This window comes from Sander vitreus, chromosome 16 (genome assembly GCF_031162955.1).
Source record: "Sander vitreus isolate 19-12246 chromosome 16, sanVit1, whole genome shotgun sequence".
NCBI classification, from domain to species: domain Eukaryota; kingdom Metazoa; phylum Chordata; class Actinopteri; order Perciformes; family Percidae; genus Sander; species Sander vitreus.
Window position 1 is genome coordinate 11,100,868 of NC_135870.1, and position 14,052 is coordinate 11,114,919.

Below are 14,052 nucleotides of genomic sequence, written 5' to 3' on the forward strand. Positions count from 1 at the left end.
GAGGAGGCAACAGAGGGCTAGATGAGATATGTACAGAGAGGAAGCCATAGTATAGACAGAATAAGGGACAGAGATAAAATTAAAGATGGGTTGATTGATGCTCAGATTCCCCCCCCCTCCCCCGGAAAAATCAGCAGCATTTTTGCTGTGAGGCATGTAGTGATGTCCAAGTCTTCCAGTTGCACCAAGTCCCTTGGTGGTTCTGTCCAATAAAGAAGTAGGAGACAAAATGATGGCCATTGTGATTCAGGGATCACTTTTCCTTTTTCTCATTTTGTGCACAGTATCTGGTGGAAATGGTCGGATGTGTGTGCTGGGGGGACTGCAGTTTAGGTCCATAATTTCTTCTCCAGTAGGCACTTGTTTGTTTTAGTGGCACAGTCTCTTGATAGCTTCTGAGATTATGGCGACTGCCTGCTTTACTGAAGTGGCACCGCACTGGAAGCTTTTATTATTAAATAAATAGTTTGACAATTTGAGAAATGTGCTTATTTGCTTTTTTTTTGCTTAAAGTTAGATAAGAAGATCAATGCTCCTCTCGTATCTGTATGTTAAATATCAAGGTGGAGACTGTTAGCTTAGTTTTACATAAAAACTGGAAACACAGGGAAACAGCTAGCCTGGTTCTGCTTGTACAAAAACCAGAGTGTATAAATAGCAATTCATGGTTTTACAAGGGTTTATGTGCAGGACTTTTTTTAGTTGGAAGATATAACGTGTTAATATGTGAGCTTTACATGTGCTGGTAGGCAGATTGTTTTATGTTTGGACAGAGCCAGGCTAGCTGTGTCCCCCTGTCTATTGTCTTTATGCTAAGCTAAGCTAACCGTCTGCTGGCTGTAGCTTCATATTTAATATACAGACACAATGAGAGTGGTATCAATCTTCTCATCTAACTCGCGGCAAGAAGGTGAACTTTTCCTTAATTACGTAGGATTTTCTTTCCATCAGTGGTCCAGCTTTAGGATGATTTTGTCAGTTTTATTAAGCCATTGCAAAATAAATGTTTGTATGAAGTGCCCATGTTTTTAGAACATAGTCGTGTAGCACATGGTGTTTCATGATGTCAGTATCGGCAGCAGACACCTTGTGATTCTTGATGTGTCTTTATGTGTCAACAATAATCTTTCCACAACACAACAAACCAGAGAGGCTTGAGAAAAGAACATGTTTTTAAGAGAAAATGTTGGATAATGCAGGGGGGGGGGGTGTGTGTTGATGTTAGGCCAATTATAACTGTATTTACAAAGGCACAAGGCATTCAAATATTCATATTCAAATATATGCAGCAGTGGCTGAGAAAAGATAATTTGTGTGCTTTGATTTGTTTCACTTGTCCCTGTAAACTGTGAGTGTTGCATTCAGAGGTCATGATAAAGTGCTCCTCATATTCAGTTGCAATCCAGTCGTGGTTTGAGAGAACATATAAACTGTAGTTTAGTAGTAAAAAGTATTGTTCTTTTAATGTCCTGCTACTGCGGAAACCTGTAATGTGAAACATTATATTGCCACAGTGGTTTTATGTCGGTCTCTAGAGTTGTTCTTAGGCAAACAATAACTTAAAGCATTACAGTTACTGCTTATATGTTTCCATATATGTGCAAAGTAGTGAGGGAAAATTTTGATTCCTTAATGCTATAAGATAGAAAATATGTAAAATACCACACATGCTATTGTTGACATAGCAGTGTTTACTGATCTTAATGCCATAATTAGCATAGCTGGTTATGTTTAATTTATCAAGATGATTATAGCGGGACATAAATCAGCTCAACTTCCTCTTGTTTTAGTTAGCAATTAAAAGTGAGCCTAGGTTGAGTAACTCTCACCATCAGTGTCATGAACATTTGATGAGTTGGTAAGCCTGCCAACGAGACAGTAACCTACACACAAATACCAGCCAAATAATACAGCTCCTGCATTGTGTCTAGCCATCACAATGGCGGTGGTGTGTGTGGTCTGGCCTCAGTAGCCTGGCATATGGCCTGTGACCCCATAGTCCCTCTGTCTGTGGCATTATGATACCGATAGTGTGGCTGTGAATAGAGCCAGCCAGGACTCAATAGACTGAACTGGGACCATCACATAAAGGCCCTCAGCGTCTGTCTGTCACTGCAGACTGATTATTGGCTGTGTGTGTGCATATACATGCGTGTATGGACAGGAGGAGATAATGAGGTACCCTTGTATTATTGATGCTCTTCTTTTTTTCTGCCTACCTGCTGTTAGATGGTTTTGTGTTGGCTTCAAGTAGGTTTGGAAAAAACACTTGAACATCCAGTTTTTCCTTTGCAGACACTTCAGAGAGGAGCTCCATATCTTTTAGATTTTAGTCAGTTTTCAAGCAAAAATGTCAACCATCATCTGATTCTTCTCAGATGGGAGGATTTTCAATTTACTCTTTGGGTTTTGGACTGTTTGTTGAATAAAACAAGACATTTCAAGAAGTAACTTTTGGCCTTCAGAAATTCTAAAAAGGTTCACTAAATTCTAATTACACATTTTGTAGACCTAAAAGAGTTTAATAAAATGTCAAAATATAGTAAAATAAAATGTCTATCACAGTTCCCCAGAGCCCAAGTCTTATGCAAATTGCTCGTTTTGTCCAAAGATATTTAATTAATTATCAAAGAAGACAGAAAACACTTAGCGTAACTCTCACCAAAATGCAACCTAGGGTCTTTTTGTGAATGTACCCGAGTCAAACTTTCATTTAAAAGCATATTTAGGACAGAAGCGTCACTTTTAAGATTGACCGTATTCTCGTTTTTCGGTCAAATGGCCTTTTGAATGGGAGTGCTAGGGGCACTTTTATGCTAGCCTCAAAATAGCTATTTTTAAAACACTAAGAAGGCTCGACACAACATGAAACTTTGCTTGAAGTATGACCAGGGTCTCTACACCTTAACGAAAGCATTGACATCATTGTTTGTGTACACAGAGTTTACTAAAAAGCAACTCATGTTAGCAGTTGTTTACGCTATCCGCCATTTTCCCAGTCCAAAATAGGCGATCTTGGAATGCGAATGAACGGACTCCATAGGAGGAAATGTCATTCCTATACGAGGCTCCTTTTTCAACTACAAGGTCAATATTGTGTTTGACAAATAAAAAAAAATTAAAAAAATTATCCGTGCATTTATATGGAACTAAGCTTTTGGAGCTTTCCATCTTTACTCTCCTCCCTCGACTATTTTTGACTGGCTCGATAGACGGCGACTGGAAGAACAACCGCTACAGTGAGTTGCTTAAAACCTTTCTTTTTAGTAAACTCTGTGTACACAAACAATGATGTCAATGCTTTCGTTAAGGTGTAGAGCCCCTGGTCATACTTCAAGCAAAGTTTCATGTTGTGTCGAGCCTTCTTAGTGTTGTAAAAATAGCTATTTTGAGGCTAGCATAAAAGTGCCCCTAGCACTCCCATTCAAAAGGCCATTTGACCGAAAAACGAAAATACGGTAAATCTTAAAAGTGACGCTTCCGTCCTAAATATGCTTTTAAACGAAAGTTTGACTCGGGTACATTCACAAAAAGACCCTAGGTTGCATTTTGGCGAGAGTTACGCTTTAGGTCTTCCCAATTTCAGAATCTGGAACTTTTTTTTTCATTTTTGCTTAAAATATGAAAATGATTTATCGATGATCAAAATAGTTAATTTCCTGACGGTCAACTTGCTTTGGTTCAGCTTTAAAATTCGTATGTGTAACATATTGGGTATGCACAAGATAGTATAGTCCACATCCACGTGTGTTTGTTGTCTCTTTTTCCCCAGTGGATTAGCTTCAGACATAGTCAACACAGAGGCCCTGCTGTATGAACCTGATAACCTCTCCCGGTCCAGCTCAGCGAGTGTTTTGTCCATTAACAAGCCATGTCATGACAAGCTGAAGCTTGAAGGGTTGAGTGGCTATTACCAAGTAATCGGGTTACTCAGCACTTCTCCACAGGTCTAAACAATAAGGTCACGATGGCTTACACACTGCTCTGTAAAGTTACACCCCTATGTTTGGTTTCAGTTTACTAGATTTCCTTTTTGTTTGTTCTTTATATATTTACTTGTTGTGTATTGAGGTCTATTTTCTCATTTATGTCTCTGGGTAGTTTCGGAACTGTAGCTGTCCATATCCAGTCGCCTGCTGGGGTCTTGAGGTGACGTTTACACATTAGCCGGCCCTTTAAAAAGATCAGTGTTCAGACCACAGAGTGATACCTGTCTCGCAGGCTGTAAGCAATTTTAGCTCACAAACGAAGAGCAACACGTTAACCTACCTGTATAGCAGCAGAGATGTCACTGCGTTGGTCACAGCACTTTATAAATATCCAATGTCGTTGCAGGCGACGTCTTGGTGGTGTTGACGTCTCTGGCTATGTTCAGACCAACTATAGCACTGTGTGGAAAAACTGCATCCCTCTCTTTAATTTCAATGAGATGTTGCAGACATTGCATAAAAACCACACACGTTACGACAGAAGATGAAATGTTTGTCACCATGTTAATTTTCCTGTTGTGAAATCCTGTCTTGAAGTGGCTGTTTCCAGAAGGGTTTTTCCCCATTTTGTATATTCCCATTTAAAACTTTCTTTTTAAAACTCCATCTATGGGGCGACCTCTAGCTCACCCAGTAAGAGCGTGCGCCCCATGTAGGCTGAGTCCTTTGCAGCGGCCCGGGTTCGAATCCGACCTGTCTATCCACTGTCACTATCAAATAAAGGGAAAAGCCCCAAAAAATAATCTTTAAAAATAAAAAACTCTGTCTATGTTACTGAACGAAACACAAAACTATCTCGGTTGATGTTACCCTACCAATTGTCTTTGCATCTCTTGCTTCTCTTTTTGTGTGAATAGAAGTTTCCGGAGCTCAAGTTTAAGTACGTGGAGGAAGACCAGCCGGAGGATTTCTTCATCCCCTACGTCTGGTCCCTGGTCTTCAACTCTGGAGTCGGACTCCACTGGAGCCCGCATGGCATCGAGCTGTTCAGCATGGATTCTGGCTGAAAAAGCTGCTACTTGCGTTTGTCTTCATCCCCGTTCAGTATAGGAAAAGAAAAAGACTGACGGCATGTGTGTTTGTGTTTGGGTGGGTGTGCGCGCATTGCCCATTATAGTATGTGCACGCTGCTTTGAAAGTGCCTCGACTATACAGACTGGTGTTTCTTTTTATGCAGCGTAACCTCTTTTCTTTCCTCATATCATAATAAATCCTCTGCTTCTACACGAAGCTTCATCTGTACTGGTTAACTGTTCACACAGTAGGGCCCACTTATGTACAGTCCTGTAGGGAGAACTAATATAACACCTGCGCAGCTTCACCTGGTTCCACAGCAGATGCCAAGTTACATCTCTTCTGTAAAACGTGTTGTGTGAGGGGCTCAGGACACTGGCGATGGATAATAATCCTTCTGGGTTGTTTTGTTTTTTGCTTACAAAGAAAAGGTCAATTAAAACATGTGCGCCTACGTGTTCATTTACCGCTGCACTGAATGCTAAGAAATAGTACCAACTTCATATTCAAACTTCTCAAGACATACAATATACACATATGAATAACTCATGATATTGAGTTTTAAGTATCTCAGAAATTAGCATTTTATTTTGACCTGCACTGTTCTCTGGTTACAATGGGTTTGTATAAAAAGATTTGTCTTTGAGAAATAAACTTTTTAAAAAAGGTCACAGAAATGAGAGAAAGTGATCAGCTACAGAAAATCCTCCTGTTTTGTCGTAACATGCATGGTTTTCAGATTTCAGTCCACCAGTGTTGCTTGGTGCCCACCCTCAGTAACCCACATTAAATTACAGTATAATTAATGCTTAATTTCAGTCCCTGGATAATATTAGCTGTCCACATCACTCTTATTGATGGGATTTCATTGTTGCTTCCAGCCCATTTATTTGACTTTACCATGTCTTTGTCATTTTCATTTTTTTTCCTGATGGTAACCCAAGGCAAGTGCTTAAACTAGGACAAGTCATTAAACCTCATGTCCTGTTGTGCATAATTACAGTTGTCTCTTTGATTTGTCACTTTATTTGCATGTTTAACTACAGACTTTGTATTAAATTATTTATTTTCATGTGTATTGTTTTTTTTATATTCAACCCCCACCCCCAAAAATGTAAATGGTAGTAGGACTGTAATGATTACTACTAAAGAAAGACAAATGGTGGTACTATACTTTGATTCTTCCCAGGTGGGAAACTGGCTTTATATTATTGCATATAATATGACAAAGTCTGTCATTTTTTTGGCAAATATTACTTTGGAAATAGGAGTTTAAATAAAAATATGAAATCAAAGCAACTGAGGTGTCACATGGTTATTCATGTTTTTCTCCCCTCCCGGAATGCTTTGTGGACTAGCCAGACCCTCCTTTGCAGCTCTGTGGAGGAAGGTCTGGCAAAGCGAGACTACTGTCAGGCCGACCACGCAATTTTTTAAATATTAAATAAATTGGTGTCTCCTGTTTAGCATCTTGGGGTAGCTTTTTATTTTAATAAAAGTACACGAGCCTATAAAGCAAAATAGACCTTTTATTATTCGCTTTCTTGCCAAGAGTTCGATAAGAAGGTCAATACTACTCTCATATTGGTCTCTGAAATATGAAGCTACAGCCAGGAGACAGTTAGCTTAGCACAAGACGGCTAGCCTGGGTCTGTCCAAAGGTATTCAAATTTGCCTAAACCCACTAAAGCTCACTAATTAACATGTATCTCATTTGTTTAATCTGTGCAAAAGATGAAGTGTAAAGAGGACAAGATTCGGTTTAACAAGTTTACCGTGAGGTTGCCAGGCAACCGGTGGAGACTAGGAAGTCACTTGACAAGAAATAGTCCCATTACCTACTCTCTTATTACCTCTGAACAGGGAACAACACAAAAGAAAAATCAGCCTAAAAACCCAACTGTTACATGCTGTTTATATCTGCATCACAGAATATCAATAAACGTTAGCACTGCGTGTGTCTCTCATGTCTCATTGTTGCCTGTTGTGGTCATAGCTGCAGAGGCAGCAGAAATGGAACGGAATGAAACCATTTTGGGGGGAAAAGTTTATGGCACAATGGCACCCACTGTGTCGCCGGAGCTCCCACTTCCCAAGAGAATTTAATGCCTTTCGTCTCTATTGTATTGATTTTCATGCCTGAAATTCTCTCATTCTCAAGGACAATGTAATGGATGCAATTTGATGCAAAGAATGGCCCATTTTCAACACGGGGTCGTCGGTAGGTCACAGTGAGGCTGCATGCTCGAGGACGTTATCCAGTAGCGGTATCCAGAAGTTATCCAGACTCTTTCTCTCTGCACCGACGCTTAACTGCTTCCAGCTCTATTATCGCAGTGCCAGATGGTTGAAGGGAGGTTTTCACAAAGTGACATGGCCCTCCTCTTCCATCTTGGTGTGGGGGTCACCTTACCTAGGCTCCCGTTTCAGGTGACAGCAGGAAGATGGATGGGGCAGGGGATTCTGGGATGGGTAGTTTATTTTACAGGCTGGTACATTTTCCTCAAGGTCTATGTGAGATTATGTTGCAGTGTGGCTCTAGACGCAGAGGTCATACCCAGATCAGCATCTACTGAGTGATATAAAAAGTAGGGCACTGGAAACCAGTTTGCTGAAGTGGCACTGTACTAAGAACTGGTTGCACCTAGTGACACGGAACTCATTAATATGGCAGATTACCATGGTAACAATGGAAGGTCGTTAGGTGTAACGGTTTTAGGATTAGGTCACAGCAAGGGGTAAACTTGTTCACAGCATGAGAACAGCACTGAGAGTTAGATATAAAAAACAAATACAGATAACACCTACTGTCACACCTTCCTACAAATCTTCAGTGGAATGAAAACAAGTTTCAATGGACTGGACCTACAATGGAAAATGCACAAAGAGATATAAAAATGAGACAGACAGGCTGTGCAGTGCTCTTGATGTCTGCAAGATACCAGTGAACCTAAGTTTAGTTGTTACAGCAAGTGAACAATGTAGCTTTTCTGATCTTTATATTTTCCACATTTCTATTTTTGTTGTCATTGACCATTTTCCATGAAGCTGCTTAACATATAACAATAAAGAAGATGAGCTGAGGCCCAGTTCATTAACATGCGTCTCTGGTGATCCAATCACAAGTGGACAGCTCTAAGTGCGTCAGTTCACACCTGACATTAGAATGCATCTCCACCCATACGGTCTCCACATGCATCTTGAATGACCAATTGCTCTACATGAAAATATACTTGTACAATATATGTACATCATTTCCGTTTGCAAAGACCAAATGCGTTGTTTGCAATGCACTTCCTATGCCTAGTCTCCCGGAAATTCAAAGAAGAAGAACAGACATTCATGTTCCCCAGAGGATGAGTCCTACTGACTGTGGTGACCCCCTGACTTATAGCACCAACAGCAGGACAATGTTTTCACTTATCTTGTGAAATCAACACCTACTCGATGGATTGGCACTAATTCTTTTTGTACGGACATTCATGGTTCCCAGAAGATGGATCCTCATGCTTTAAGTAATCCCCTGACTTTTCCTTTAGTGCCATCATTTGTGGTTTTGACTGAAATATCCCAACAATTATTGGATCTATTGCCATGAAATTTGTTACACACATATTCATGTCCGCATAAGAATGGAATGTAATAACTTTGGTGATCCTCTAACTTTTCATCTAGTGCTATCATCAGGTCAAACTTTTATTTGTTCAATATCTGCAAAACTATTGACTTTCCCATCAGCTGCAATTGTACTTTGTGTTTAGTGCTAATGTTAGCATGCTGACGTGCTAAACTAATATGGTGAACGTGATAAACATTCTACCACATGATGCAACATATGAGTACGTTAACATTGTCATTGTGAGCATGTTAGCATGCTGATGTTAGCATATTGAGCTCAATGTTTTAAAACCCTGGATGTAATATGGTGAAAATACAAAAGCCCCACAAGCATTCCCAAAAATTCCCATTCCTAAAAATGTTTTTATTTGTAAAGCTTGAACAGTAGGGGGGATATATTATGTCTTTTTTTACAAAGCTACAAAGTTTTGCCAGAGGGTGATGTAAAAGTAGAGCTTTTAGAAAAGAATCAAGAAGGGAAAAGGTTCATCCTCTGGGGAGAATGAATGTACTCATTACATTTCATGTTAATCTACCAAGTACATTTGTACATTTAGATGTTTCTTGTAGATATTTTGGCATGATGGTGAAGCCAGGGGAATATTAAACTCGTCACCAGAAACACTGATATCATCCTTTATTGGATCCGTGAACATCGAGACAACATTTAAAATCAATCTCAACATTAAGTTTAAGATATCTTGTTCCATCCAATTGGCCTCAGCACTCTTCTATGTAGACCAATTACACGTATACAAATCTTCAAAATTGTTTCACACTAATGGCCTATAAAGAGAGCTGGTTCACTGAGGCCTCCAGCTACTTTGATAAAATGTAACACATTGAATCCCTGTACAAAAACCGGACCAAAAGAATGAAAAAAATGACCTGTTGTATACAGCGTCCTACACTGGGTAAAAACATTTAACAAACAACATGTTCATTATAGACAGGAATCCCACATTGAAAAGATGTTTTAACAAAAAACCCTGGAATACGAAAAAACATCACATCACACACAAAACATGAGGTATACAGTATAAATGTTCTTGCAGAGAGGGAGACATAAATAAAACACATATTTTAGTGCATAGAGATAGCAGAAAAGGCCCAAGTGAATGTATAATGGGGTTATGTAGGGTTGTAAAAAACTATTGATGCATCGCAATGCATCAGTCTCAGTTTGATCCATTTGAAAAGTTTGGATCGATTAAAAGTAATTAATATTGTATTACAGTGTTTCTTATTATTGATTGACTGCTGTCTGCAGGCTGTAATGTGTTCCTGTTCTGGTTTCCATCTCTCACCTAGTCTCGTATTGCCAGACCTATCTCCACAGCGCTGCGGAGAATGATCTCTCTCCTTACAAAATTACATACTCAACTGTTTTTGGTTGAAACGAACTTTTGAACTGGAAGCTTTAATGTGTTTATTAAACACATAAACCGTCCACTTCAAAAACATAGTAAACCGGAATTTTTATTCACTCACGTTTAATATTGTGTTTTTAAAATATACATCTGTCGAGATGTAATACAATTTGGAAGTATCAAAACTGATAAATGATTTTGGAAAGATACAGAACTGCTGAAAGAATAAAAAAAGTAATCAAATTGCTGTTGGATGGAATTGCCCCATCGCCAGTGTTTTAAAGTTACAATCTTGTTCTCTTTGGCGATAAGCGATAATAGCTGGTGCGTTCTTTGGATCTCACTTTCACTTGTTTTTGAAGTTTTATCGTCTGTAGTCATCACTCAGCACGCCGCATCACACACAAGTGAGTTGAAGAGCGAGTCTGTTGCGTTAGCTCCGCCTACCCTCTCTGGCGGACCAACCACTGATGGGTGATGGAAAACTAACTGATTTTCTCCTGGGAAGGTCGCCACAGACACCCAGTTATTAATACTGTAAATGCAAGGGCTTTCATCAGTGGACCATATGGGCTAAATTATCATTGCGTTACCTCATTCGGTGATAGATAGCAATTTAACAGACATTTAAAATCTTCTTTGAGATTATTATTACTTTAAGTTGCCTTTCTTAAACAGGAAATTAGGCACGCTGTATTTACTTCTTGTTTTTACTTTTGTGATAAAACCATTAAACTGTTTATGTGTGACTTCATAAAACATAATGTAACTGGAGCACAATTAGAGAAAAGTCATCAAGTCATTAAAGTCACAGCAATGCTTTCCTAAAGTTAGCTAACATTAGCCAACATAAGATACTGGCCATACCACACAAAAAGCTGAGCAAGGATGCATATTTACTTCTAAATTCAACAATCTATTTGGAAGAGGAAGAATGTTCTTTTTGCATTCAAAAATTACAGTGTAGCTTTAAAAATAGTCTATGCTGGTTTAGAAAAGTCATCAAAGTCATAGTTTCCATATCTGCAATATTTTTTCTCCTCATATTATTAATAATCTCACAGCCCCTCAAATGTATCTTGCGACTTCCAGGTTGGGAGGCTTAGGACACAAACATTTACATACCTTCTTGTCTTTTTTCAAAAGTATAATTCTAATTTGCCTCAACAAAATTTGCCAGAAAATGAATTGGCAACTTTTTTGATAAACGATTAACTGCTAAAATAGCTTTCATCCAAACATTCCTCATTTTCAGCTTCTCATTAGAGAGGATTGTCTGCTTTTATTGTCTTATGTGATAATAAAAAATTATATTTGGGTTTTGGAGTGACAAAAGAAGTAATTTGATGGCATCCGCTTAGGCTTTTGTAAATTGCAATGGGCATAGTTTTACTATTTTCTGACTTTTTATAGACCTTTTTATAAACGATTAATCGATGATGAAAGACATCTTTTGCCCTATATGCTTTTCATTTAATGCCCTCCCCCGCTGTTGAGATAATGTCTGTGATTTGCTATCTGTCTCTCCCTGCACCCTGAGATGTAATATCATTGACCAATATTTTCTGGCGCTCTTCTGTTTACTTGATTTGACATTGTAATGTTTCACTTGGTGAAATCATGAGAGCTTTTCTTTTAGTGGCAGCTTTGCAGCTCTTTATTATGATGTAGGATTATATTTTCGTTCAATAAGACGACATTTTCTGACTTAGAAATAAAACTGATAAACTTCCTTTTAGACAGATAACCATTCACTGAACTAGTGTAAGGCAGGTAAAACTATAAATGAATTGTAATTCCACAGCATGTTTGAGGACAGGACATTACACCACCCCCTCTCTCTTTCATTATGGTGGAACCACAGCTGGAGACATTGGTAGATGTTTTTTAACACAATAAAATGAGAACAGAAGCACATCCTGGCTTCAGGAAACTTTTTTTTTTTTTAATTATGCAGTGACATTTACCGATGTGGGTGTTTTGCACTTTCCTGACAAGATATCAGATACAAGTGGTAAAAAAAGTATTCTCTTTCTCTTTTTAATTAAACTTATTTTTATTGTTCTTATCTTAGCAATGACGAGGCTCCTGTGTGCCATCTTCAGCCTATTCCGAGCACTGTGGTTCAGACAGAATAAGCCTCTTTAATTGCATATGCATGGCCCCTTGTCTGGAGGCAGTCACTGTGTCAATAAATTATAGTAAAGGCCAGGACTGCTATCTAGAATACTAATCATCCTTCTTACACTATCAGGCTGTTTTACCACATTGCATGCCCCCGTTTGAATCAATTCTTTGGGCATCATGATAGACTATAGCTGGGGCAAATAAACATTAATGCTGGAGCCAAAATTGAACAGTTTTACTCAAAAAATTCAAATTCATAGTGTGTTATTTTTATCTTTTTACTGTGATATCAATATTGTGACACAGTGTAGTAAATTCTCTAGAAAAATTAATTGAGAAACAGTTTATGGACAACTTTTTGGCAAATCCAGGAAATGAAATACCTGACAAGTCGAGGTACTTCATCACATTGATGCAATCATCATATATAAAGCCAATTAAGCCATGAAGCCATGTAGCAGTGCTGCTTATTGATTTGCAACATTGCCCATAATGTTCTTCTACAACCAGAGATATTAAAAGGAGAGATACCGTGATACAAACAGGATGACAACCATAACATTGCCAAATGTATATCATGTTTCAGGATATAGCATCATCTCTTCCAGTTTTAAGGCACTGTATGTAAAGTATAAGTAAGGGACAGTGGGTCAGTACTGCCTCATGGTTTTATTAATGTGCATAATTTGAAGTTCCATTAAGATAATACATATGAAATAAATTGGGGTACATAATTAAAAAGGTTGTACCATTTTAACACTGTCTTATTATTTTGACATGTTTTGTGAGGGGTGTTTTTCTAAGTCAAGAGGAGGCTTAATACATAACATTAATAATGGGGAGGTGATATATATATATATATATATATTCAATACATATGTTGACATATATATACATATATATTCAAACATGAAGATGATGCACAATGTTATATACAACTCTGCTCTGCACCTTTATGTAGGCCAGAATGCAGACAGACTCTTGCAGCCAGACTGAAATGGAAAATGGTTAGATAAAATTGGCTACTTCCTGGAGTCTGGAGAATAGTCACATACAAACACACATATACACAAAAGGAAGGGCAGGGAAATGTAGAGAGAGAGAGAGGGGGGGGCAATGTGCGGCTACAGCCACTTCCACATCCCTCTGGCAGACCTTTTCCCCTGACTAATTGCTTCCAGAATACCTTAAAAAGCAGCGCAGTCCTCTGAACCGTTGGGCTCTTGCGTTACGCTCTTGCGCGGCGCCAGTGGGGGATCCTGGAACAATGTGGGGATGAGTTATGAGCTCCCCCCTCCCCCCTCCAACACGCACACACACCGCACATCTCATCATTATCAGCCAAGCACCCCCCCTGCCCTGCAGCGACACTGGCTCACTGACACATTAGCATACTGCTGCCTGCACCTCCTCCCCTGGACTACTGTCTGTCTAGGGAACACAATTAGGCTTCGGAGGAGACACACGCATACACATTAGAAAAAAGACATTCATACTAATGCAGCTCAGTGTGACTGAGGACTGCTGGAAGTGTCTGAGGTCCTCTTAAGTCACAGATGTCTCTTCTGTTTTTTAAAACTAGATTATTTCAACAGAGCTTGGTGTGTTTTATACGGTTCTAGTTTAAGGTTCACACAATTCCACATTAAAAAGTTTAATATGAGAACAGCGTAAAGCCATTTATCAAACCGCCTATTTAATTATAGTTTTGTGTAAAAAAACTAAAAAAAAGCCGGCCAGACTGCACATAACACCATACATTGATCAAATTAAAACCATTGCGCGTGCCACAATAAATGGATTCAGCGTATAAAGACAGTAGGTTACGTGGGACCGTTTTACTGGACAAGAAGGGTGGAAACTGTTGTGTTGATAGTTAAGACAAACTCAAAGGACACTTGTGTTTGTCCCATCTGAAAGATAAACGTCCAGCG

General features: G+C 38.9%; 1 protein-coding gene across 2 annotated transcripts in view; it reads left to right on the plus strand.

Annotated features, from left to right (window-relative positions):
- The window catches only part of dym (dymeclin), a 56,833-nt gene extending 50,531 nt beyond the window's left edge, over positions 1 to 6,302 (plus strand). For both annotated transcript variants that reach the window (XM_078271545.1, XM_078271544.1), the window contains exon 17: positions 4,847 to 6,302. In XM_078271545.1, coding sequence (XP_078127671.1) covers positions 4,847 to 4,996 — 150 coding nt within the window. In that variant the 3' untranslated portion in view covers positions 4,997 to 6,302. The remainder of the gene's footprint in view (positions 1 to 4,846) is intronic.
- The last annotated feature ends 7,750 nt before the right edge of the window (positions 6,303 to 14,052 follow it).